The sequence below is a fragment of the Aulonocara stuartgranti genome (genome assembly GCF_965226115.1).
Source record: "Aulonocara stuartgranti genome assembly, chromosome: 3".
Lineage (NCBI taxonomy): Eukaryota > Metazoa > Chordata > Actinopteri > Cichliformes > Cichlidae > Aulonocara > Aulonocara stuartgranti.
The window spans coordinates 18,429,097-18,456,434 of NC_138941.1; the positions used below are offsets into that span (position 1 = coordinate 18,429,097).

The 27,338-nt window shown below is 38.0% G+C and overlaps 1 protein-coding gene and 1 long non-coding RNA gene across 2 annotated transcripts in view; one reads left to right on the forward strand and one right to left on the reverse strand.

Annotated features, from left to right (window-relative positions):
- LOC309700493 (uncharacterized protein) overlaps positions 1 to 27,338 on the reverse strand; it is a 2,098,293-nt gene that overhangs the window by 139,887 nt on the left and 1,931,068 nt on the right. The window contains exon 64 of the mRNA XM_082524046.1: positions 948 to 1,145. Within this exon, the coding sequence (XP_082380172.1) occupies positions 948 to 1,145 (198 nt within the window). The remainder of the gene's footprint in view (positions 1 to 947; positions 1,146 to 27,338) is intronic.
- On the forward strand, positions 22,735 to 24,681 carry LOC309701507. Its single transcript, XR_014275014.1, has 3 exons — positions 22,735 to 23,245; positions 23,362 to 23,465; positions 23,570 to 24,681. It is a non-coding gene; the product is annotated as an uncharacterized lncRNA (long non-coding RNA).

Below are 27,338 nucleotides of genomic sequence, written 5' to 3' on the forward strand. Positions count from 1 at the left end.
GCAGCAGAAGAAGATCCAAACTACGCTTTACGTTTGATGAACATCGTCATGAATTCTCTCTGACTTTGACGTTTACTTCCTGCACAGCTCTCTCTCTCTCAGTGTACTTCAAGAACAGTTTACCTTCAAAAATCTGTTTCCTGCATTATTCACTGCTTATTACGCACCAGTCTGCTGTTGTGTTCACTGCTGTCGGCCTCCCAAAACAAAGCCTCATTTCTGCTGTTCAATACTGAAGAAATGTAAACCTTTTAAAATGATGACAGATTACAAACTCTCAGCTGTGTCTGTAATCAAACCTCTGTAACTTTGCTTCACTTCAGCAGCATCAGCTCATGTTCACATGTTGATTCATGGTTTGCTTCAGTTTTTGATGGACTGCAGAATATTTTGAAGGTTATCTGCTATAAAAAGCCAGAACAGGAAAATCTGCTTCATGTGTTTCTGTTTGATCCTCAGTGACTTTGACACAAAGGCCTCTGCTGTGATGATCACACCTCTGATCAAGTCTCACAGTGTCAGCTTTGTTTTTATACATATGGATATGTGCTGAGAAATGATCAGAGTTATAATATTTCCCACTGTCTGCTGTGTGCCGTGACCTTTGACCTGCTAAAGACAGTCAGCTGTGGATTATTCATTGTTGTGTCTGATACTTAGAACTGTGAGGAAGAACACTACACAGTTAATCAGGGTCCCCTCTCTCTGAATCAGGGAGGGTGGGCAGGCCGCGTGTGGGCCGCGGGCCATACGTTGAGTCTCACTGTTTGAAATGTGAACATTGTTCTGCTGCAGTCAATGGACTAAACCAGAGAAGAAGAAAACAGACTTTACCATGAAGATCCTCAGTGTGGATCAGTATAATATCAGCCTGATGTCTGCAGTTTAGTGTCAGCACAACTTTCACATCATATTCATCTCAGCACAACTAAAACATGCTGACTGACCTCAGAGTTTCAAGTCCACATCCTGGACTCTCCAGGAAACCACACAGATGCTTCACTCCTGAATCCTGCAGCTTGTTTTCTTTAGTTGAAGACCAGTAGTCATTACTCAGGTCCAGCTGTCTCAGATGGGAGGGGTTGGACTTCAGTGCTGCTGCCAGATAATCACAGCTGATCTCTGACAAACCACAGCTCCTCAATCTGTATAAAGAATGAAAGATGTAAGTTTATTAGACAAAGTGTGAGCTTGAAATCATTCAGTGTTTCATCATCTGTTCAGAGCTGAAGAAGGTTCAGAATGTAGAAGTTTAGAAAATGGAAACTCCAAACAGCTGAAGCCAACAGGAAGCAGCTTCAAACAAACACAACAAGAGAAAAAACTCTGAATGTTTCACATTAAAGTCGTACATTTCTCATAAAAACAGGACAAAAACTTGAAAAAGTCGTGTTTTTCCTTCCAGGAACCACAAGGCTTCACTTTTAAAGGTGAAGTGTGAAAGAAATGGACATATCAGAATCAGAATCAGAATCAGAATACTTTATTGATCCCTGGGGGAAATTATTAGTGTGAATGCTTGAAAAGCATTCACAGTATTGTTGTTGTAATCTTTATTATTAGTGTGAATGCTTGAAAAGCATTCACAGTATTGTTCTTCTAATCTTTATTATTAGTGTGAATGCTTGAAAAGCATTCACAGTATTGTTCTTCTAATCTTTATTATTAGTGTGAATGCTTGAAAAGCATTCACAGTATTGTTATTCTAATCTTTATTATTAGTGTGAATGCTTGAAAAGCATTCACAGTATTGTTCTTCTAATCTTTATTCTATTTTATTATTATGGATTCCGTACGTTTTTTGTAATCTATCTCCTTCAAAACCGTTCAACTTAGAAAAACCATTCAAACACCATTAGATTCCTATTCTTTTGGACATGACTGCTTCTATTTTTCTCATTTTTAACATTTATATTTTTAATTTTATTCAACTTTTTTCAACAAAAATTTCCCATGTATTTCAATGGGGAGACCCTTCAAATTCTCATTCAACTTCCTCCTCTTTAAACTGTATCTACTTCCACATACATTGACATAGAGCCACCATTCAAACTTTAAAACGAAGACAAGACATTCAACTATTCAACTTGTATTTATCTTTTCAATATCTATTATACTTTTTCTTCAGTTCCAGTTTAAGTTTCATGATGTTTTTTCACCCGTTTCAAAGTTTATAATGGGTGTGTATGGGACGGAATGTTGGGGCTAGAGTGAGACAGCTCAACTGCTAGAGTGAGAGGAGCAAAAAAATTAATCTTAAAATCTTTTTTAAAACTGCTGCTGTGTCCGCAGCGTTTGCTCTACAGGTGTGATTTTACCCTCAAAACGTAGCCATGGCTGTCCTCTTTCATCCAATGTGTTTACTATTGTACTAGGTGTTATGGTTCTTTCATAAATGTCACCAATGCACAGCCTCCTCCCTCCAACTCTTCCATAGACTCTAATGTTAAAATGGCTCAGAAGGTTCGTTTGAAAATCAGAAGAGCATGGTGTCTTTCCACTGTCACCACGTCCATATAATAAACTCCACAGACATGAAAACTGAGAATTTGGTAGACTAGACATTGCTGTCGCTCACGGTGAAAGAATTTTGTCAATACGACTTTTACTTTTCATTTGGGAACGATTTGTTTCGGCCTGACTTTTCTGTTCATTTTAAGCAGCAAAAGTGAGGTGCATGTCTGTGTACGTGTGTATGGAGCCATTGGGTGCGGTCACTATAGCAACCAGGCTCACACCTGCCTGCTTAACGAGCTCTGCCTGCCACTGTACCAAGATTCATCTTAAACACTTCTCTTTCAACTGCTGCTGTGTCCACAGTGTTAAAGCCATCATTTTACCCTCAAAACGTCGCCATCGTTGTTCTTTTTCCAACATCTTGTCTTTCAAAGCTCAGAGATGTAAACTTTTTAAACTGTGTGGGTCCAAGTGGAGGGATCACATTTTAGTCATTCAGTGATTCAAAGAATATGACCTTTTAATATTCTTTCAGATGTTTTCTGACTCTAAATGTTCTTTTCTCATTTCTTAGGTTTTTCTAATTTACATTTAAAACATTTTCAGTTTTTTTCCAACTCCTTCTTCTGTGTAACCTTCAGCTTTTAGCAGTTCAGCACCTTTGTTTTCAGGTTAAATTCGTTTTTTTTTTTTGGTTTTTTTTTAATCTCATTCAATATTTTTAACTCAAAATTCAGCAATTAATTCATTTCAGTGCATACATTCAGATTCAAGCATTCACACTGCAGTTTCTTCAGAAAATGCACTTTCTAGTTATTATTATTATTATATTTTATTCTGTATTCCGTACGTTTTTTGTAATCCTATAACTTCAAAACCGTTCAACTTAGAAAAACCATTCAAACACCGTTAGATTCCTATTCTTTTGGACAACACTGCTTCTATTTTTCATATTTTTAACATTTATATTTTTAATTTTATTCAACTTTATTCAACAAAAATTTATAATGTATTTCAATGGGGAGACCCTTCAAATCCTCATTCAACTTACTCATTTTTAAACTCTTACTACTTCCACATACATTGACATAGAGCCACCATTCAAACTTTAAAACGAAGACAAGACATTCAACTATTCAACTTGTATTTATCTTTTCAATATCTATTATACTTTTTCTTCAGTTCCAGTTTAAGTTTCATGATGTTTTTTCACCCGTTTCAGAGTTTATAATGGGTGTGTATGGGACGGAATGTTGGGGCTAGAGTGAGAGAGCTCAACTGCTAGAGTGAGAGGAGCAAAAAAATTAATCTTAAAATATTTTTTAAAACTGCTGCTGTGTCCACAGCGTTTGCTCTACAGCCACCATTTTACCCTCAAAACGTAGCCATCGCTGTCCTCTTTCATCCAATGTGTTTACTATTGTCCTAGGTGTTATGGTTCTTTCGTAAATGTCACCAATGCACAGCCTCCTCCCTCCAACTCTTCCATAGACTCTAATGTTAAAATGGCTCAGAAGGTTCGTTTGAAAATCAGAAGAGCATGGTGTCTTTCCACTGTCACCACGTCCATATAATAAACTCCACAGGCATGAAAACTGAGAATTCAGTAGACTAGACATTGCTGTCGCTCACGGTGAAAGAATTTCGTCAATACGACTTGTACTTTTCATATGGGAACGATTTGTTTCGGCCTGACTTTTCTGTTCATTTTAAGCAGCAAAAGTGAGGTGCATGTCTGTGTGCGTGTGTATGGAGCCATTGGGTGCGGTCACTATAGCAACCAGGCTCACACCTGCCTGCTTAACGAGCTCTGCCTGCCACTGTGCCAAGATTCATCTTAAGCACTTCTCTTTCAACTGCTGCTGTGTCCACAGTGTTACAGCCATCATTTTACCCTCAAATTGTCGCCATTATTGTTCTCTTTCCAACACCGTATCTTTCAAAGCTCAGGCATTTAAACTTTTTAAACTGTGTGGATCAAAGTGGAGGGATCACATTTTAGTCATTCAGTGATTCAAAGAATATGACCTTTTAATATTCATTCAGATGTTTTCTGACTCTAAATGTTCTTTTCTCATTTCTTAGGGTTTTCTAATTTACATTTAAAACATTTTCAGTTTTTTTCCAACTTCTTCTTCTGTGTAACCTTCACCTTTTAGCAGTTCAGCACTTTTGTTTTCAGGTTAAATTCGTTTTTTTTTTTTTTTATCTCATTCAAAATTTTTAACTTAAATTCAGTAATTAATTCATTTCAGTACATACATTCAGATTCAAGCATTCACACTGCAGTTTCTTCAGAAAATGCACTTTCTAGTTAGTGTGAATGCTTGAAAAGCATTCACAGTATTGTTCTTCTAATCTTTATTCTATTTTATTCTGTATTCCGTACGTTTTTTGTACTCCTACTCCTTCAAAACCGTTCAACTTAGAAAAACCATTCAAACACCATTAGATTCCTCTTCTTTTGGACATGACTGCTTCTATTTTTCTCATTTTTAACATTTATATTTTTAATTTTATTCAACTTTATTCAACAAAAATTTCCCAAAATTTCCCATGTATTTCAATGGGGAGACCCTTCAAATCCTCATTCAACTTACTCATTTTTAAACTCTTACTACTTCCACATACATTGACATAGAGCCACCATTCAAACTTTAAAACGAAGACAAGACATTCAACTATTCAACTTGTATTTATCTTTTCAATATCTATTATACTTTTTCTTCAGTTCCAGTTTAAGTTTCATGATGTTTTTTCACCCGTTTCAGAGTTTATAATGGGTGTGTATGGGACGGAATGTTGGGGCTAGAGTGAGACAGCTCAACTGCTAGAGTGAGAGGAGCAAAAAAATTAATCTTAAAATCTTTTTTAAAACTGCTGCTGTGTCTGCAGCGTTTGCTCTACAGGTATGATTTTACACTCAAAATGTAGCCATCGCTGTCCTCTTTCATCCAATGTGTTTACTATTGTACTAGGTGTTATGGTTCTTTCGTAAATGTCACCAATGCACAGCCTCCTCCCTCCAACTCTTCCATAGACTCTAATGTTAAAACGGCTCAGAAGGTTCGTTTGAAAATCAGAAGAGCATGGTGTTTTTACACTGTCACCACGTCCATATAATAAACTCCACAGGCATGAAAACTGAGAATTAGGTAGACTAGACATTGCTGCCGCTCACGGTGAAAGAATTTTGTCAATACGACCTATACTTTTCATTTGGGAGCGATTTGTTTCGGCCTGACTTTTCTGTTCATTTTAAGCAGCAAAAGTGAGGCGCATGTCTGTGTACGTGTGTATGGAGCCATTGGGTGCGGTCACTATAGCAACCAGGCTCACACCTGCCTGCTTAACGAGCTCTGCCTGCCACTGTACCAAGATTCATCTTAAGCACTTCTCTTTCAACTGCTGCTGTGTCCACAGTGTTACAGCCATCATTTTACCCTCAAAACGTCGCCATCGTTGTTCTTTTTCCAACATCTTGTCTTTCAAAGCTCAGAGATGTAAACTTTTTAAACTGTGTGGGTCCAAGTGGAGGGATCACATTTTAGTCATTCAGTGATTCAAAGAATATGACCTTTTAATATTCTTTCAGATGTTTTCTGACTCTAAATGTTCTTTTCTCATTTCTTAGGTTTTTCTAATTTACAATTAAAACATTTTCAGCTTTTTTCCAACTTCTTCTTCTGTGTAACCTTCAGCTTTTAGCAGTTCAGCACTTTTGTTTTCAGGTTAAATTCGGTTTTTCTTTTTTTTTTATCTCATTCAAGATTTTTAACTTAAATTCAGTAATTAATTCATTTCAGTGCATACATTCAGATTCAAGCATTCACACTGCAGTTTCTTCAGAAAATGCACTTTCTAGTTATATTTTATTATTTTTCCGTACGTTTTTTGAAAGCCTACTCCTTCAAAACCGTTCAACTTAGAAAAACCATTCAAACATCGTTAGATTCCTATTATTTTGGACATGACTGCTTCTATTTTTCTCATTTTTAACATTTATATTTTTAATTTTATTCAACTTTATTCAACAAAAATTTCCCATGTATTTCAATGGGGAGACCCTTCAAATTCTCATTCAACTTACTCATTTTTAAACTCTTACTACTTCCACATACATTGACATAGAGCCACCATTCAAACTTTAAAACGAAGACAAGACATTCAACTATTCAACTTGTATTTATCTTTTCAATATCTATTATACTTTTTCTTCAGTTCCAGTTTAAGTTTCATGATGTTTTTTCACCCGTTTCAGAGTTTATAATGGGTGTGTATGGGACGGAATGTTGGGGCTAGAGTGAGGCAGCTCAACTGCTAGAGTGAGAGGAGCAAAAAAATTAATCTTAAAATCTTTTTTAAAACTGCTGCTGTGTCCGCAGCGTTTGCTCTACAGGTATGATTTTACCCTCAAAACGTAGCCATCGCTGTCCTCTTTCATCCAATGTGTTTACTATTGTCCTAGGTGTTACGGTTCTCTCATAAATGTCATCAATGCACAGCCTCCTCCTTCCAACTCTTCCATAGACTCTAATGTTAAAATGGCTCAGAAGGTTCGTTTGAAAATCAGAAGAGCATGGTGTCTTTCCACTGTCACCACGTCCATATAATAAACTCCACAGACATGAAAACTGAGAATTAGGTAGACTAGACATTGCTGTCGCTCACGGTGAAAGAATTTTGTCAATATGACTTTTACTTTTCATTTGGGAGCGATTTGTTTGGGCCTGACTTTTCTGTTCATTTTAAGCAGCAAAAGTGAGGTGCATGTCTGTGTACGTGTGTATGGAGCCCTTGGGTGCAGTCACTATAGCAACCAGGCTCACACCTGCCTGCTTAACGAGCTCTCTCTCTCACTCTGCCAAGATTCATCTTAAACACTTCTCTTTCAACTGCTGCTGTGTCCACAGTGTTAAAGCCATCATTTTACCCTCAAAACGTCGCCATCGTTGTTCTTTTTCCAACATCTTGTCTTTCAAAGCTCAGAGATGTAAACTTTTTAAACTGTGTGGGTCCAAGTGGAGGGATCACATTTTAGTCATTCAGTGATTCAAAGAATATGACCTTTTAATATTCTTTCAGATGTTTTCTGACTCTAAATGTTCTTTTCTCATTTCTTAGGTTTTTCTAATTTACAATTAAAACATTTTCAGCTTTTTTCCAACTTCTTCTTCTGTGTAACCTTCAGCTTTTAGCAGTTCAGCACTGTTGTTTTCAGGTTAAATTCAGGTTGTTTTTTTTTTTTATTTTTATCTCATTCAAAATTTTTAACTCAAAATTCAGCAATTAATTCATTTCAGTCCATACATTCAGATTCAAGCATTCACACTGCAGTTTCTTCAGAAAATGCACTTTCTAGTTCTATTTTATTATTATCTATTCCGTACGTTTTTTGAAAGCCTACTCCTTCAAAACCGTTCAACTTAGAAAAACCATTCAAACATCGTTAGATTCCTATTATTTTGGACATGATTGCTTGTATTTTTCTCATTTTTAACATTTATATTTTTAATTTTATTCAACTTTATTCAACAAAAATTTCCCATGTATTTCAATGGGGAGACCCTTCAAATTCTCATTCAACTTACTCATTTTTAAACTCTTACTACTTCAACATACGTTCACATAGAGCCACCATTCAAACTTTAAAACGAAGACAAGACATTCAACTATTCAACTTGTATTTATCTTTTCAATATCTATTATACTTTTTCTTCAGTTCCAGTTTAAGTTTCATGATGTTTTTTCACCCGTTTCAGAGTTTATAATGGGTGTGTATGGGACGGAATGTTGGGGCTAGAGTGAGGCAGCTCAACTGCTAGAGTGAGAGGAGCAAAAAAAATAATCTTAAAATCTTTTTTAAAACTGCTGCTGTGTCCGCAGCGTTTGCTCTACAGGTATGATTTTACCCTCAAAACGTAGCCATAGCTGTCCTCTTTCATCCAATGTGTTTACTATTGTACTAGGTGTTATGGTTCTTTCATAAATGTCACCAATGCACAGCCTCCTCCCTCCAACTCTTCCATAGACTCTAATGTTAAAATGGCTCAGAAGGTTCGTTTGAAAATCAGAAGAGCATGGTGTCTTTCCACTGTCACCACGTCCATATAATAAACTCCACAGGCATGAAAACTGAGAATTCAGTAGACTAGACATGGCTGTCGCTCACGGTGAAAGAATTTTGTCAATACGACTTTTACTTTTCATTTGGGAACGATTTGTTTCGGCCTGACTTTTCTGTTCATTTTAAGCAGCAAAAGTGAGGCGCATGTCTGTGTACGTGTGTATGGAGCCATTGGGTGCGGTCACTATAGCAACCAGGCTCACACCTGCCTGCTTAACGAGCTCTGCCTGCCACTGTACCAAGATTCATCTTAAACACTTCTCTTTCAACTGCTGCTGTGTCCACAGTGTTACAGCCATCATTTTACCCTCAAATTGTCGCCATTATTGTTCTCTTTCCAACACCGTATCTTTCAAAGCTCAGGCATTTAAACTTTTTAAACTGTGTGGATCAAAGTGGAGGGATCACATTTGAGTCATTCAGTGATTCAAAGAATATGACCTTTTAATATTCATTCAGATGTTTTCTGACTCTAAATGTTCTTTTCTCATTTCTTAGGGTTTTCTAATTTACATTTAAAACATTTTCAGTTTTTTTCCAACTCCTTCTTCTGTGTAACCTTCAGCTTTTAGCAGTTCAGCACCTTTGTTTTCAGGTTAAATTCGTTTTTTTTTTTTTTAATCTCATTCAATATTTTTAACTCAAAATTCAGCAATTAATTCATTTCAGTGCATACATTCAGATTCAAGCATTCACACTGCAGTTTCTTCAGAAAATGCACTTTCTAGTTATATTTTATTAGTGTGAATGCTTGAAAAGCATTCACAGTATTGTTCTTCTAATCTTTATTATTAGTGTGAATGCTTGAAAAGCATTCACAGTATTGTTCTTCTAATCTTTATTAGTGTGAATGCTTGAAAAGCATTCACAGTATTGTTCTTCTAATCTTTATTAGTGTGAATGCTTGAAAAGCATTCACAGTATTGTTCTTCTAATCTTTATTATTATATCATCTTCCGTACGTTTTTTGGCATCTAACTCCTTCAAAACCGTTCAACTTAGAAAAACCATTCAAACACCGTTAGATTCCTATTCTTTTGGACATGACTGCTTCTATTTTTCTCATTTTTAACATTCATATTTTTAATTTTATTCAACTTTATTCAACAAAAATTTCCCATGTATTTCAATGGGGAGACCCTTCAAATTCTCATTCAACTTACTCATTTTTAAACGCTTACTACTTCCACATACATTGACATAGAGCCACCATTCAAACTTTAAAACGAAGACAAGACATTCAACTATTCAACTTGTATTTATCTTTTCAATATCTATTATACTTTTTCTTCAGTTCCAGTTTAAGTTTCATAATGTTTTTTCACCCGTTTCAAAATTTATAATGGGTGTGTATGGGACGGAATGTTGGGGCTAGAGTGAGACAGCTCAACTGCTAGAGTGAGAGGAGCAAAAAAATTAATCTTAAAATCTTTTTTAAAACTGCTGCTGTGTCCGCAGCGTTTGCTCTACAGGTATGATTTTACCCTCAAAACGTAGCCATGGCTGTCCTCTTTCATCCAATGTGTTTACTATTGTCCTAGGTGTTACGGTTCTTTCATAAATGTCACCAATGCACAGCCTCCTCCCTCCAACTCTTCCATAGACTCTAATGTTAAAATGGCTCAGAAGGTTCGTTTGAAAATCAGAAGAGCATGGTGTCTTTACACTGTCACCACGTCCATATAATAAACTCCACAGGCATGAAAACTGAGAATTTGGTAGACTAGACATGGCTGTCGCTCACGGTGAAAGAATTTTGTCAGTACGACTTTTACTTTTCATTTGGGAACGATTTGTTTCGGCCTGACTTTTCTGTTCATTTTAAGCAGCAAAAGTGAGGCGCATGTCTGTGTACGTGTGTATGGAGCCATTGGGTGCGGTCACTATAGCAACCAGGCTCACACCTGCCTGCTTAACGAGCTCTGCCTGCCACTCTGCCAAGATTCATCTTAAACACTTCTCTTTCAACTGCTGCTCTGTCCACAGTGTTAAAGCCATCATTTTACCCTCAAAACGTCGCCATCGTTATTCTCTTTCCAACATCTTGTCTTTCAAAGCTCAGACATTTAAACTTTTTAAACTGTGTGGATCCAAGTGGAGGGATCACATTTTAGTCATTCAGTGATTCAAAGAATATGACCTTTTAATATTCTTTCAGATGTTTTCTGACTCTAAATGTTCTTTTCTCATTTCTTAGGTTTTTCTAATTTACAATTAAAACATTTTCAGCTTTTTTCCAACTCCTTCTTCTGTGTAACCTTCAGCTTTTAGCAGTTCAGCACTTTTGTTTTCAGGTTAAATTCGGGGTTTTTTTTTTAATCTCATTCAAAATTTTTAACTTAAATTCAGTAATTATTTCATTTCAATGCATACATTCAGATTCAAGCATTCACACTGCAGTTTCTTCAGAAAATGCAATTTCTAGTTATTATATCATCTTCCGTACGTTTTTTGGCATCTAACTCCTTCAAAACCGTTCAACTTAGAAAAACCATTCAAACACCGTTAGATTCCTATTCTTTTGGACATGACTGCTTCTATTTTTCTCATTTTTAACATTCATATTTTTAATTTTATTCAACTTTATTCAACAAAAATTTATAATGTATTTCAATGGGGAGACCCTTCAAATTCTCATTCAACTTACTCATTTTTAAACTCTTACTACTTCAACATACATTGACATAGAGCCACCATTCAAACTTTAAAACGAAGACAAGACATTCAACTATTCAACTTGTATTTATCTTTTCAATATCTATTATACTTTTTCTTCAGTTCCAGTTTAAGTTTCATGATGTTTTTTCACCCGTTTCAGAGTTTATAATGGGTGTGTATGGGACGGAATGTTGGGGCTAGAGTGAGGCAGCTCAACTGCTAGAGTGAGAGGAGCAAAAAAATTAATCTTAAAATCTTTTTTAAAACTGCTGCTGTGTCCACAGCGTTTGCTCTACAGGTATGATTTTACCCTCAAAACGTAGCCATCGCTGTCCTCTTTCATCCAATGTGTTTACTGTTGTACTAGGTGTTATGGTTCTTTCATAAATGTCACCAATGCACAGCCTCCTCCCTCCAACTCTTCCATAGACTCTAATGTTAAAATGGCTCAGAAGGTTCGTTTGAAAATCAGAAGAGCATGGTGTCTTTACACTGTCACCACGTCCATATAATAAACTCCACAGGCATGAAAACTGAGAATTTGGTAGACTAGACATGGCTGTCGCTCACGGTGAAAGAATTTTGTCAATACGACTTTTACTTTTCATTTGGGAGCGATTTGTTTGGGCCTGACTTTTCTGTTCATTTTAAGCAGCAAAAGTGAGGTGCATGTCTGTGTCGTGTGTATGGAGCCATTGGGTGCAGTCACTATAGCAACCAGGCTCACACCTGCCTGCTTAACGAGCTCTCTCTCACTCTGCCAAGATTAAACCTAAAAATGTCTGCTACATCTAAGCAGTTATAGTAAGATTAACTTTTTCAATAGGTACAATTAGACCGATTTGACAGGGTTTTGCCACAGATTAATAGTTTGTTAGTAGTTAGTATATGCCAACTAAGTAGAGCATTGTGATTGGCCTGTTAAATTCAAGCTTATTTTTTATTGGTGGACTTGTCTTCTGCACACAGGTTTTTCAGATCTGGGCAGTTGGAGTCAGTTGATGACTTTAAAATCATCTTTTCTGACTGGATAATTAATGCTCACTGCCTTTACCTGTCTGTAGTTGATTTTCCCACATTTTAACTAACTTTTAACTAATCTAATCTCATTTAATTTCTCTGTTTATAGTCTGTATAGTTTATCTGCCCGCTAACACACTTAAAGTAGTCTTAAAATAAAACCCACAAAACAGTTCAAGCTGAAATATTTTTTATTTGCTCATTTAATGCCAGTTGCCCTCTTTCTCTGTATGTCATTCATTCGCTTATACTCAGGCAAAAAGTACCAATTTGTACACTGATGAGTCTAGTGTATTTTTTCCCCCTCTATCTCTCCATGTCTCACACACACAGACCAACACACAGACATGTATATGCTCATTATTGCTGTTCAAAGTGATGGTCAAATTTCCAAGCACCACCTGAACGCCTCATCTGTTTTTAACCCATCATTGGACCAACTGTCTTCATTCCGCTTTGCTATCTGCTGTGGTAAGTACAAAACATTCAGTACTGCACTGTTTTATTTTTATGATGGTAAAAATACATGTTTGACAAATAAACTAACATAACAAGTCCTTAGTCTACAAGTTCAGCAGAGTTCAAAGAATAAAGAAAGCGGAAAAAAAAAGAATAACCTTCGCTATTATTTATATAGGTTTGAGACATTTTGCTGTTAGCACCAGTGCTAATGTTAGCAACAATGCTAATGCTAGCTATAGTGCTAACACTAGCCTTAGCAGTTGTTAATTGTCAAAAAGAGTATTCCTGTGATAGTTATTGGCAGTCGGTGAGACAAAAGTAAGAAATGAGCTTTATTATTGCCACTGTGGCTCAGTTTTAACAGTAAGAGTGCTAGCAGCAGTGCTAACGCTAGCAGCAGTGCTAACGCTAGCAGCAATGCTAACGCTAGCAGCAGTGCTAACGCTAGCAGCAATGCTAACGCTAGCAGCAGTGCTAACGCTAGCAGCAGTGCTAACGCTAGCAGCAATGCTAACGCTAGCAGCAGTCTAACAGTAGCCTTCCAAAAGTGGAAATATTTCAGTTAATTAGTTTGAATTATAAAATGGCTGCTGTATCAGCTGGTGTGCTATATTACTCTACAATTGTTCAGTGTATTATGTTGTGTCGGTTTTGTATTTCTGTTAGTCTGATAATACTGTACAGACAACTAACATATTATTTCTCGTCTTACACTTTCAGGAACCTGACTGACATCTGTGCTTTGCCTGGTAGGTGTGCACATATTGTAAGAGAAGTAGACCAACATAAAAATATAATCTGACTAATATAAGCTGTAAAGTGATGGGTTCAAACTTTGTGCTAGACCTTTTAAACACAATTTTATAATAAATACATATATGTGCAGCTTAACAATTGGGCTAAAATATTTTTGATTAAACATGTGATTAGTTAACGATTCACTCAATCATATTTTTATTTAAAAATATTATTATTGAATTAAATATTTATTCTTTTAAAAAATACCTAATTATGCAACTTTTTTGCACATGGCAGCCAACAACAGTGTAGCTTGAATATTTGTTTTGTCCTGTTTCAGTAGTCACAATTACCATGTGATATCATTTTAATAAAATTATAATTTTTTTCTTGTTTTTTTGTTCACAGTGTGCAGAAGAAGAACAAGGACCAGATCTCCAGTCTTCTATCTCACATCCCAACCCCCCAACCCCTCTATCTTCTGTCCTACTCCACCTGTTGTCTCTGCCTTCTTTCCATCTGTATTTCACCCTGTGGTTTGTGAGAAATTTTGCCAAACCAAGAATCTTATTGCGGTTTGATTTAAAGCCGTGTCTCTCCTGCTCTGTCTGTTCTCTCTGCTAAATTTTCTCTCTACCTGTTTTTCACTCTTTGGCTTGCTGCTGAAAAATGCACAAGCCAATAAAGCAATAAAGAGTGCATATTTTGCCTCAACCTGAGAACAAACTGAACAAACAAAGAAAACTCTGCGGTTTGATTTCCAAGCCGTGTCTTTCCTGCTCTCTCTGTTCTCTCTACTAAATTTTCTCTCTACCTGTTTTTCACTCTTGGCTTGCTGCTGAAAAACGCCAAGCCATTAAAGCAATAAAGAGTGCATATTGCCTCTACCTGAGAACAAAACTCTAATTCACGGTTTGATTGTGATTTCCCAGCCGTGTTTCTCCTGCTCTGTCTGTTCTCTCTTCTAAATTTTCTCTCTAGCTGTTTTTCACTTTGCGCTTGCTGCTAAGTTGTGCCAAGCCAATAAAGAGAGTGCATATTATTCTCTCGACTGACAAACTGTCAAACAAACAAAGACATCTGTTTCTGAGAAATAAAAACTGAAATATAAAGACAAAGAAAGAGTGTGCCACTCTTATTTTATAAACATATTTTCTAAAGACTAAGAGAAACACTTGTGTAAAAATGCCAAGGAAGCAGAAAAAGTCACAAGCTGCAAAACAACGCTGGAAGAAGTTCCATGAGTTTCACAGTGTGCCAACATGTGAACAAGCTGAGTGTGATTTTCCTCAGTGCTCTGCAGAAGACAGTGTGTCTGCAAAGACCAATGCTGATGTTGTCAAACAGGCAGGTCAACATGTTCCTGCACATGTACAACAGGTATCCTATGCAGATGCTGTAAAGAGTGGACTGCAGCATGAATTTAATGAACAACATGAGGTGTCAAGTGCTCCACAGGTGGGTTATGCTGATTTTGTGAAAAGAGGCCGTCACAGTGATGTGGTAGGACGATCTCATGCAGAAAGAGTGAACCTTGAAAACCAACCCTCTGTAACACATGTCTGTGCATCTCACAGCCAGGCTCATCCTAAATATGGAGACTCCAGAAACAAGCAGTGCACATGTAACTCACTCACATTTCTTGCTTTCCTTCATGAGAATGAAAACATGTCTACAGTTGACCTTAATCTGGTCTTGGATAAAGGTGATATGATGTACAAAGAGGCCAAGAAAAGATTTCCTAAAAATATTCATTTGGCAACCGATGAGCTGCCAGACAAAGTTGATGCTCGCTGGTCTATGTATGATGTCGACATGACACAGCCTTCCCGGTATGGGACATTTGAAGAACCTCCAGAGGAGGCAGTAGATACCTTTCTCAGCTTAGAAGCAGGACTGAGCTGCCTGTTGTCAGATGTGCAGTATGCCTTACTGATTATGAGTGGATTGTGTATCGCAGTGTTCAGATCCACATCAGGCAAATATGGTTTCTTTGATCCACACTCCAGAACAGCCAGTGGTCTTCCTCTACCACTACAGTCACGTAATCGTGGCACAGCAGTGATGCTGAAATTCACACTCCTCAGTGACATGATTAAGAGGCTCCAGGATTCTTATGAAATGGTGGAGATATCACCCTCTTGTAACTATGAGCTGAAACCTGTGCAGCTCTACAACATGAGCACAGTCAACATAAGTGATACTATCACAGACACAGTCTGCAGACCAAGTGCCACTGCTGTGGCACCTACTCACTCTGATGAAGCAAACTCCTCTTCTCCAAGGAGAAACACAACCACTGATCTTACTGAGATCGCTCAAATGTCCATTTGTACACCACTGGTAAAACAACATGAAGTCCAAATGACTCAGTTCACATCACATGAAGATCCTGAGAATGAATATACTAATATACCCACTGAAGAACTATGCAGTGAATTAAATTTGCTTCCATCAAATGATGCTTTTTCATGTCAATCAAATGCTGCAATAACAAATGTTGCTGCCTGTGATCTTTCTGATATAGTTTTACAAAAACTGAAAAAAGTTAATAAACACCAAAGGCGCAAAATGAAAAGAAGATTAATGGCATCAGAGAAACAAAGATATAAGAACAAAGAAAACCAAAAAAGGAAAGAACGACAAAAGTATGCTTCAAACAAAGACTACAAAGAAAAGAAGAAATCTTACGCAAGCAAGGCATATAAAAACAATCCTGAAGTCAGACAGAAACAACAACAACGATATATTAAAAGGCTATATTGTGAGAATGCTGAATTCAGACAAAAACGACGCGCCTATATAAGAAGACTTTACTGTGAGAATGCTGAATTCAGAAAGAAACAAAAAAGTTATGTCACTAAAAGGTATCAAGAAAGCCCAGAATTCAGAGAGAGACAGAGATCTCGAGTGACTCAGCGTTATGCACGTGACGATGCATTCAGAGTGAGACACAGACAACTGATGAAACAACTAATGCGAGACAGGTATCAAAGTAATCTTGCATTTAGGATTATGCACAACATGAGATGTGCAATGAAAATAAAAAGGAAATACAGATGGGTGAACAGACAAACCCAAGAGAGTGACAACAGTGTGATCAACGAGGCCATATCTGTGTTCAAATCACAAATCAAAGTTGGACCATCATACCCATGTACTGTGTGTTTCAAGGCTTCATTTCCAAACCAAGTACGACCCTGCAGAAGGTCAAATTATGTCAAAAACCCACATATGGTTGCAACATGTTTGACAGGAAAGTATGTTCATGTTTGTGATGAAAACTGCAGAAATGAGCAGTGCAATGTTCCCGATGAGAGAAAGAGAGAGTGGATTTGTCACACCTGCCACGATCATCTTAAAAATGGATCCATGCCAGCACTTGCTGTTGCCAATAAACTGAATCTTGCTGATATTCCAGCTGAATTGTCTGATCTCAACATACTGGAGAGACATCTCATAGCCAAGTGCATACCATTTGCCAAGATCATTCCTCTTCCCAAAGGCAGACAAAGAGCAATTAGAGGAAATGTGGTCTGTGTCCCATCAGAGGTACAGGAAACTGTTGAAACACTACCTCGATTGAGAATTAATTCTCAGGTCATGAGAGTAAAATTGAAGAGACGCTTGTCTTACAAAGGTCATCAGCTGTTTCAGACTGTAAGCTGGTCTAAACTTGTGCAAGCACTGCATAAACTCAAGCAGATTCACCCACAGTATAAGGATGTGAGCATCAGAGATGATGCTGAGCTGTGTGATCCAACACTTCCTGATGAAGATGAGGAGGAGGAGGAGGATGAAAACATGAATGAGGACGATTATGATGAGGCTGATTTAATGGAAATTGACAGCTGTGAGAAAAATGCACTGAGTGAAGCACAAAATATAAATGAACAGGATATTGACATGTTACCCTGTGATGGTGAACAACCACGTGAACAGATGACAGATGATTCAGAGCAAGCAGATGGACTGACTAATGGTGGTTTTGCACTCGAGTCCTGTTTGCAGCCCCCTGATGTGGCTGAGGAGATATTATGTTTCAGTGAAGGAATCTACTCTGTTGCTCCTGCAGAGAGAAACAATCCAATAAGTTTTTTCAAAACACCTAAACTGGAGGCCATGGCCTTCCCTGTGCAGTTTCCTACAGGCCAAAACACACTTGATGAAAGAAGGCTGATCAAAGTATCCCCCAGTGGGTATTTCAAATCAAGACTTTTCTGCATTGATGATCGTTTTGCCAAAGACACAAACTATTTGTTCTTTGCACAGTTTGTGACTGAAATACACTTGGCTACATCCAGCATGACAGTACAGTTAAGGAAGGCAAAGCCTCTGACCAGAGATGGTAGAAAAATAACCTCAGGCATGTTACAAGATAAACATGAGGTGGAGAAACTGGTGCGAAATAAAGATGCAGTGAGATTCATGCAGCCTCTGAGAGGAACCCCAGCCTATTGGGAGAAAACCACAAGAGATCTTTTTGCCATGATCAGACAGTTGGGAACTCCCACGTTCTTTTGCACATTTTCAGCCGCTGAAATGCGCTGGCCCGAAGTGATCGAGGCAATAACAAGGCAGCAAGGTGAACAAGTGAATTTTGAAGGACTCGACTGGTCGGCAAAGTGTGACATACTGAGAAGCAATCCTGTCACAACAATGCGCATGTTTGACAAGAGAGTTGAAGCATTATTCAGAGATTTACTCTTATCTCCCGCAGAGCCACTTGGCAAAGTCATTGACTACTTTTACAGAGTTGAGTTTCAGCACAGAGGAAGCCCACACATACACTGTCTCCTGTGGGTAGAAGGTGCTCCTGTGTTTGAGGAGGATGATGAGCAAACTGTTGTTGATTTTATAAACAAATACATCACAGCTCAGCTGCCTGATCCACATAAACAACCTGAACTGTACAAGAAAGTAACAGAAGTGCAAAAACACAGTAAGAACCACACAAAGACGTGCTTTAGGAGTTTAAGCTCCGGGTGCCGTTTTGGTTTTCCCAAACCACCCTGCAATGAGACAATGATCACAAGACCCAGTGAGGATGATGCACTGGAAGTAGAAACGGCAAAGAACAAGCTCAGACCACTGAACCAGCTGCTGAATGAACCTGAAACTGCTTCCATGAGTTTAGAGCAGCTCTTGGCAAGATGCAAGTTGACACATGCAGAATATGAGCGATACCTGAATAAAATGAACACAAGGAGTACGATCATACTAAAGCGTGATCCAAAAGACTCTTGGATAAATGGCTATAATCCACATCTGCTTGAAGCCTGGAACAGTAATATCGACATAAGCTTTGTTTTAGATGCTTTCGGCGCTGCAAATTATTTAATGAAATATATATCAAAAAAAGAGGGCGGGCTATCTGAGTACCTGAAAACTGTCATTGAGAACTCCCATAAGGACAGTGTAAATGAGTGCGATGAAATGAGAGCCGTCATGCAGGCATATTCAAAGAAGCGAGAGATCAGTGCACAGGAGTGTGTTGCTCGTGCATGTGGTCTTCACATGAAGCAATGTTCACGTGCTGTAATATTCATACCAACAGATGATAATCCTGTGAAAATGAGTCGTCCCCTGTCAGTTCTGGACAACACAACACCTGAGTCTTCCAATGTTTGGATGACATCTTTGAATGACAAATACAAAGCCAGACCTGAAACACCGGAGTTTGAGGAGATGTGCATGGCAGACTTTGCTGCTACTTGCAGGATTGTCTATGGCCAACAGACAAAAGGTAAAGATGTTTTGCCCCTTCTCAATGAGATGGGTTTTGTGCAAAGGCGCAAAAACAATAAGCCTGCTATCATCAGATTTCACCGCTGCTCACAAGAAAAACATCCAGAGCAATATTACGGAAGACTGCTTAAACTGTACCTTCCTCATCGTTCAGACCACGAACTGAAAACGCCATCTTTGCCAACCTATCAGGCTTTCTATGGTGCTGGCTGTGTACAGCTGCCAGGTACTGACCGTCTTGAGTACGTGCAACACATTGTCAAAAGAAACAGAGAAAAATATGAGAAAAACAGTGAGGAGATCGAGAGCGCTGTTGAGGAATATGAGCAGAACAGAGGTGTGACTGACGAATGGTGTAATCTGGCACCTGAATCAGATCTCGTAAGGTTGCCACTTGTTGAACAAGAGAGAGAGCGAGACAATGAAAAGGAACAGGAAGATGTGCCCGACTACAGCCGTCAGGCTGATGCTTCAACAGAAGTCAGAGCCATCAGGGAACCCCCTGCTATTGATCCCACATTGTTACGTCAGATGTTTCAGAATCTGAATAAGAAGCAAGCCTGCATATTTTATGCAGTTAGAGACTGGTGCATTAAAAGAGTCTGTGCTCTAAATCCAGAGCAGTTTTTCTTTTATATTAATGGTGGTGCTGGAACAGGAAAATCACATCTTATCAAATGCATCTACTCAGAAGCATCTAAGATACTGAGCAAAGTGCCCAGATATGCAGACGACGTTGACATATCAAAACCCACTGTCCTGTTAACTGCTTTCACTGGGACTGCAGCATTTAACATTTCTGGAACAACACTGCATTCTCTACTCAAGCTCCCGAGAAGCTTAAAACCTCCCATTCAGGGACTTGGCAATCAGCTGGATGAAGTCAGATCAGAACTTTTGAATGCTGAAATAATCGTCATTGACGAAGTGTCTATGGTGTCAAGACATCTGTTTGCATATGTAGATGCAAGACTCAAACAGATCAAAGGGACTCGGAGACCCTTTGGAGGCATGTCAGTCATTGCTGTCGGAGACTTCTATCAGCTACCCCCAGTGCGACAGTCTAAACCTCTCTGTGTGCACGACCCATCCGAGATCGACCTGTGGTGGGAGCATTTTCAGATGATCACTCTGACCGAGATTATGCGTCAGAAAGATGATGTTGTCTTTGCTGAGATGCTGAACAGAATTCGTGTAAAAGGAAAGTTGGATGAGCTTTGCGAAGCAGATAGAGATTTGTTGTTACAGGCCATAACTGAACCAGCCCATTGTCCGACTGATGCGTTGCACATTTTTGCAACTAATAAAGAAGTGGATGCACACAACTCTTCAACACTGGCTCTGCTCCACACTCATATCATTGACATCCATGCAGATGATTTTAGAAAGGATCCTAGAACTGGCAGAATGGCACTTCAAGACAGACCATTCAAAGGAGGTAAAAACGAGTTACCAGACACACTGAAAGTTGCAGAAGGAGCTCGTGTCATGCTCACCAGAAACATTGACATACAAAATGGTTTGGTTAATGGAGCTTTTGGAATACTACTTAGAGTAGTTCACTCTGAAAACGACCAACACATCATCAAGCTTGGACTTAAAATGGATAATGAGACATCTGGAAAGAATAACCGCACACCAGCAGACGACATGGTGTACATTGAGAGAGCAGAGGAGAATCTGAAGCAGAAAGGAGTGGTACGAAGACAGTTCCCAGTGAAGCTGGCCTTTGCATGTACAATACATAAGGTACAGGGTATGACAACCACATCAGCTGTTGTCTCTCTTAAGAGCATTTTTGAGCCCGGCATGGCCTACGTAGCTGTCAGTAGAGTGACGTCTCTCAGTGGACTGTATCTTCTTGATATGGAGGAGAAAAAAATATTCACCAACCCAGAAATCACTGCAGCACTTGAGAACATGAGACAAGCCAACCTTGATGACATGATGCCTCTTCTACACGTGAGACAAACCCTCAGCAGGTCAGAGGTTTTCACCATTGTTCATCATAATACAGAGGGACTGCCAGCTCACATTAATGACATCAAAAGTCACCATGAATTGTGTCTAGCAGATGTTTTGTGCCTAACAGAAACACACCTGCGGGGCTCTTTTGTCGCAGAGAGTCTCCACTTGGAAAATTATAATTTGTTCAAACGCAACAGACACCTGTCCTACACAAACTTTCCCCAGATGGCTAACAGAAGTGGTGGTGGAGTTGCTGTTTATGTGAAAAGTGACATTCAAGTGCATGAAAAACAGTACATCCATAATGTAACTGACCTTGAATTTCTGGCTTTAAAGGTTGAAGCACCAGTCAGTGCTCTGATTGCAGTTGTGTACAGACCTCCAGACTACACTCTGAGGCCATTCCTGAAAAACCTGGTAAGCCTATTAGACTCATTGGAGATCATGGACTGTCATCCCATCATAGTTTGTGGTGATTTTAATGAGAATGTTTTATCCAGTGCAAACAAACCAATCCTGGAGCTGTTTGAGTCTAGGGGATACGCACAGGTCATCACTGCCCCTACCACAGAGAAGAACACACTGCTTGACCTAATTTTCATTTCTCAGTCAGATCGATGTCTCCATTCTGGAGTCATGAAGACATACCATAGTTACCATGACCCAGTATACTGTGTATTGTCCTGTGATGATTCATGATCTAGATCTTTGAATACAGTAAGTAATTTCTATATTTTTGAATGACTTAAGAAAGTAGAGCGATATTTAAAAGTTGACGCCCTGCATTGCAGTATAATGGTTGAATTGTTTACATAAAATACAATTACATGAATTAAGTAATGATATCAGTAAAAGATGACAATTTTATTTATTACAGAAAATCTAAAATTCACTAACAGTAACCTATAAATGTCAGAAAAATCAAATATAGCAGTTTAAAATGAATAGTGTAGGCATATCCTCTCTGCAGCAAGGCTTCAACATCCTGCCAGGCTGCCCCAGTCTCACTGTGGCTGGGAGGGAGGGAGGGTGGACCAGAGGATTGCCCACACAACACATAAATGTTCAACAGCTTCTTCATTGTTTCTGAGAGAACAATAATGACTAAAGGTTGCTTTTTAAAAAAACAAACAAACAAACCTAATTACAGCAATAATGACAGTTAAGCCACTTTATGTGTGCCTCTATTTTGAAATACTATTTACAAAAATGTTATTATTTGGTTTGTTATAAACTTTAAACTTTTTCAAAAGTATACGATTATATTTTTGGACAAATTTTTCTATGAAACATAAATTTTTATGAGCTTTTATCATGTTTCGGCCAGTGCATTTATTAGGGTGGGTCTGGGTTGATAACTGCACATTTCTGGCCAGAAATGTTTCAGCAGTGTTACATATGTAGTACATATGTTACACTTGCTTTCTGTTACCAGCTGATACCCTACATTTTTATAGACATTGGATGGTGTGAGGTTGGGGAGTTGAGTGGGAGGGGGGGGGGGGGGGTTACGGTGGGAGTTGAGGGGGGGGGTTCCATTCCTGTTAGGTTTCCTTTGTTTTTCTTTTTTTTTCTTTTTAAGAGAGACACAGTCCTCCTGTGTCTTCTCCAAGCTTCACATGTAAGATCCAACAGTGTGAAGCACATAGCAGCTAGAAACTGTAATGCCACAGATCAGAGAAACTTCATCATCACCATCTTCATTGCCATACGATCAGAGCGTGAGACTTCACATCTGGAGCACAGGAGAGATTCTGTGATAAGTCTTCCTTCTAGCTTGTCCCACAAGCAGTCGGTGAGATTTACTAACAACAAAAAGGGTTAATGACATTATTTCCATGAAAACATGTATTCATTCTTTGTAAACTGTTTAAATTGTGTTTTCACTTGACCTTAGGAGTGTTAGAGTGTATTGTAATGTCTGTACTCAGGTGTTTCCCTCTGTGATTCATCCCCTTCAGAGCTGAGACACTCAGGACTGAACAGACTGCACAGTTTCTGTGACTGAGCCTTCTTTGAAACCACACATGATAGAAGGGCTTCATATTTGCAGCAGCACTACTACAGGTATTCAGTTTATTACAGGATGTGTTTGTTTCTTAGGACCAGCTCTGAGTGCACACTACCTAACATATACACCTTTCTGTTTATTACAAACCAACTACTCTGGATCATACGGCCAGTTGGCAAGAATGTTGCTGCAGGAAAACATCCCTGGAGATCACCATCATTGTCAGACTGACTGTGCCTCCTCTGTGCAGTGTCAAGATCCTCCCTAAATGAGTGTGTAAGTTAACATTTTCATTATTTTATTCCCTTTGATAAGACAAGTATCACTGATATTTACATTTACAACTACATATGTTGCTATTTTCTGCTCTTCTTTTAAAGTCCTCAGCTATCCTGCTTCTGTGCTGCTTGCCACACATCAAACACTGGCCGGATGACAGGGAGGATCCACTCTGAAGTCACTGGACATGATGAGGATCATATGGGACTTCATAGTTTCACAGAAACGTTGTGCTCTGTGATTACAGGTTTTAAATGGATACAATGACGGCCTCTCTCTGATCAACAGGCTAAAGGATTGTTTTCATTGTTAGTGCTCTGTACAATGTATGCTTATTTAATATTTCATCACAGAGCAAACCTTTATTTATTTAACATATTTTTATTTTGTTTTAATGTTGAATTAACTGTGGGGATTTTTTTAAGTGGGCACTCGGGATGTCATATGACCAGAAATGTGGTAACTGGTATTCAACAGTATGGAAGAAAAAATCTGCTAAGAACAAAACACACACAAAACCCCCCAAGAAAATTCAAATTCATTCCATGTAATCCAATCTAAAACATTTTAAACTGCTGAACAGCAACACAAACAGTGTTAAAAAACAGTGTTAACAGAATGATTATGATGATCTTGTACCAAAGTTTCAGGTCACATGGCACACCTAGTGTGTAGTGTGGGGTATCAGCTGGTAAGTATAGTTTTTTTCGTATTTGTGTCCTTAGAGTTTAGATAGATAAAGCCTTGTGTATAATATTTACTTATAATTTATAATAATGCTTCGTGTCTGAGCCCAGGTTAAAACAATGTGTAAAAAAAGCATTTAGCGGCATGGCTGAACAATGCTGTAAACTATTGATACTTATTTATCCATGTTCACAAAAAGGACTAATGTTTTTATTTGATTATTTGCATGTGTTAAACTGTGTCACCACCTTAGGCTTTCATTTGAGTTTACTCAAAAATCTCTAATACAGTTCTCTTTTACCACTGTGTGGACTCTGTTTACATTAAAACATAAAGAAGAATGAGTAATAAAAAGACATGTAGACAGATCAGAAGATTAAGTAGACCGATAGAAACAGCTGTTCAGCCATGTTTTAAGAAACCAACACAATTTAAAGGTTCAGGAATGTGGTTTTAAAAGTTGAATTTTCATGTATTTCATATGTTGCTTATTATTTTTTATTTAGTTATTTAATTTTGTTATTTTTATTTATTCTACTAGTCCTTTTCAGAAAGAAGCTGTAAAATATGACTTAAGATTTTTATGTTATTTTCTATGACATACAAAACAAATTGATGTATGTAATACTATTAAACACGATATACACATGTGTATATGGCTGAAAAACATTATGCTGTATATTAAAGTTTGTATTTTCTCCAGAATGTTTGTTCATCTTTTAAGTTCATTTCAATTAGAAGAATATGAACTTTTAATATTCATTCAGAGGTTTTCTGACTCTAAATTTTCTCTAAATTTAAACATTCAAAATTTTTAGCTTAATATTCAGCAATTAATTCATTTCAGTGCATACATTCAGATTCAAGCATTCACACTGCAGTTTCTTCAGAAAATGCACTTTCTAGTTATTATATCATCTTCCGTACGTTTTTTGGCATCTAACTCCTTCAAAACCGTTCAACTTAGAAAAACCATTCAAACACCGTTAGATTCCTATTCTTTTGGACATGACTGCTTCTATTTTTCTCATTTTTAACATTCATATTTTTAATTTTATTCAACTTTATTCAACAAAAATTTATAATGTATTTCAATGGGGAGACCCTTCAAATTCTCATTCAACTTACTCATTTTTAAACTCTTACTACTTCAACATACATTGACATAGAGCCACCATTCAAACTTTAAAACGAAGACAAGACATTCAACTATTCAACTTGTATTTATCTTTTCAATATCTATTATACTTTTTCTTCAGTTCCAGTTTAAGTTTCATGATGTTTTTTCACCCGTTTCAGAGTTTATAATGGGTGTGTATGGGACGGAATGTTGGGGCTAGAGTGAGGCAGCTCAACTGCTAGAGTGAGAGGAGCAAAAAAATTAATCTTAAAATCTTTTTTAAAACTGCTGCTGTGTCCACAGCGTTTGCTCTACAGGTATGATTTTACCCTCAAAACGTAGCCATCGCTGTCCTCTTTCATCCAATGTGTTTACTGTTGTACTAGGTGTTATGGTTCTTTCATAAATGTCACCAATGCACAGCCTCCTCCCTCCAACTCTTCCATAGACTCTAATGTTAAAATGGCTCAGAAGGTTCGTTTGAAAATCAGAAGAGCATGGTGTCTTTACACTGTCACCACGTCCATATAATAAACTCCACAGGCATGAAAACTGAGAATTTGGTAGACTAGACATGGCTGTCGCTCACGGTGAAAGAATTTTGTCAATACGACTTTTACTTTTCATTTGGGAGCGATTTGTTTGGGCCTGACTTTTCTGTTCATTTTAAGCAGCAAAAGTGAGGTGCATGTCTGTGTCGTGTGTATGGAGCCATTGGGTGCAGTCACTATAGCAACCAGGCTCACACCTGCCTGCTTAACGAGCTCTCTCTCACTCTGCCAAGATTAAACCTAAAAATGTCTGCTACATCTAAGCAGTTATAGTAAGATTAACTTTTTCAATAGGTACAATTAGACCGATTTGACAGGGTTTTGCCACAGATTAATAGTTTGTTAGTAGTTAGTATATGCCAACTAAGTAGAGCATTGTGATTGGCCTGTTAAATTCAAGCTTATTTTTTATTGGTGGACTTGTCTTCTGCACACAGGTTTTTCAGATCTGGGCAGTTGGAGTCAGTTGATGACTTTAAAATCATCTTTTCTGACTGGATAATTAATGCTCACTGCCTTTACCTGTCTGTAGTTGATTTTCCCACATTTTAACTAACTTTTAACTAATCTAATCTCATTTAATTTCTCTGTTTATAGTCTGTATAGTTTATCTGCCCGCTAACACACTTAAAGTAGTCTTAAAATAAAACCCACAAAACAGTTCAAGCTGAAATATTTTTTATTTGCTCATTTAATGCCAGTTGCCCTCTTTCTCTGTATGTCATTCATTCGCTTATACTCAGGCAAAAAGTACCAATTTGTACACTGATGAGTCTAGTGTATTTTTTCCCCCTCTATCTCTCCATGTCTCACACACACAGACCAACACACAGACATGTATATGCTCATTATTGCTGTTCAAAGTGATGGTCAAATTTCCAAGCACCACCTGAACGCCTCATCTGTTTTTAACCCATCATTGGACCAACTGTCTTCATTCCGCTTTGCTATCTGCTGTGGTAAGTACAAAACATTCAGTACTGCACTGTTTTATTTTTATGATGGTAAAAATACATGTTTGACAAATAAACTAACATAACAAGTCCTTAGTCTACAAGTTCAGCAGAGTTCAAAGAATAAAGAAAGCGGAAAAAAAAAGAATAACCTTCGCTATTATTTATATAGGTTTGAGACATTTTGCTGTTAGCACCAGTGCTAATGTTAGCAACAATGCTAATGCTAGCTATAGTGCTAACACTAGCCTTAGCAGTTGTTAATTGTCAAAAAGAGTATTCCTGTGATAGTTATTGGCAGTCGGTGAGACAAAAGTAAGAAATGAGCTTTATTATTGCCACTGTGGCTCAGTTTTAACAGTAAGAGTGCTAGCAGCAGTGCTAACGCTAGCAGCAGTGCTAACGCTAGCAGCAGTGCTAACGCTAGCAGCAATGCTAACGCTAGCAGCAGTGCTAACGCTAGCAGCAGTGCTAACGCTAGCAGCAATGCTAACGCTAGCAGCAGTCTAACAGTAGCCTTCCAAAAGTGGAAATATTTCAGTTAATTAGTTTGAATTAT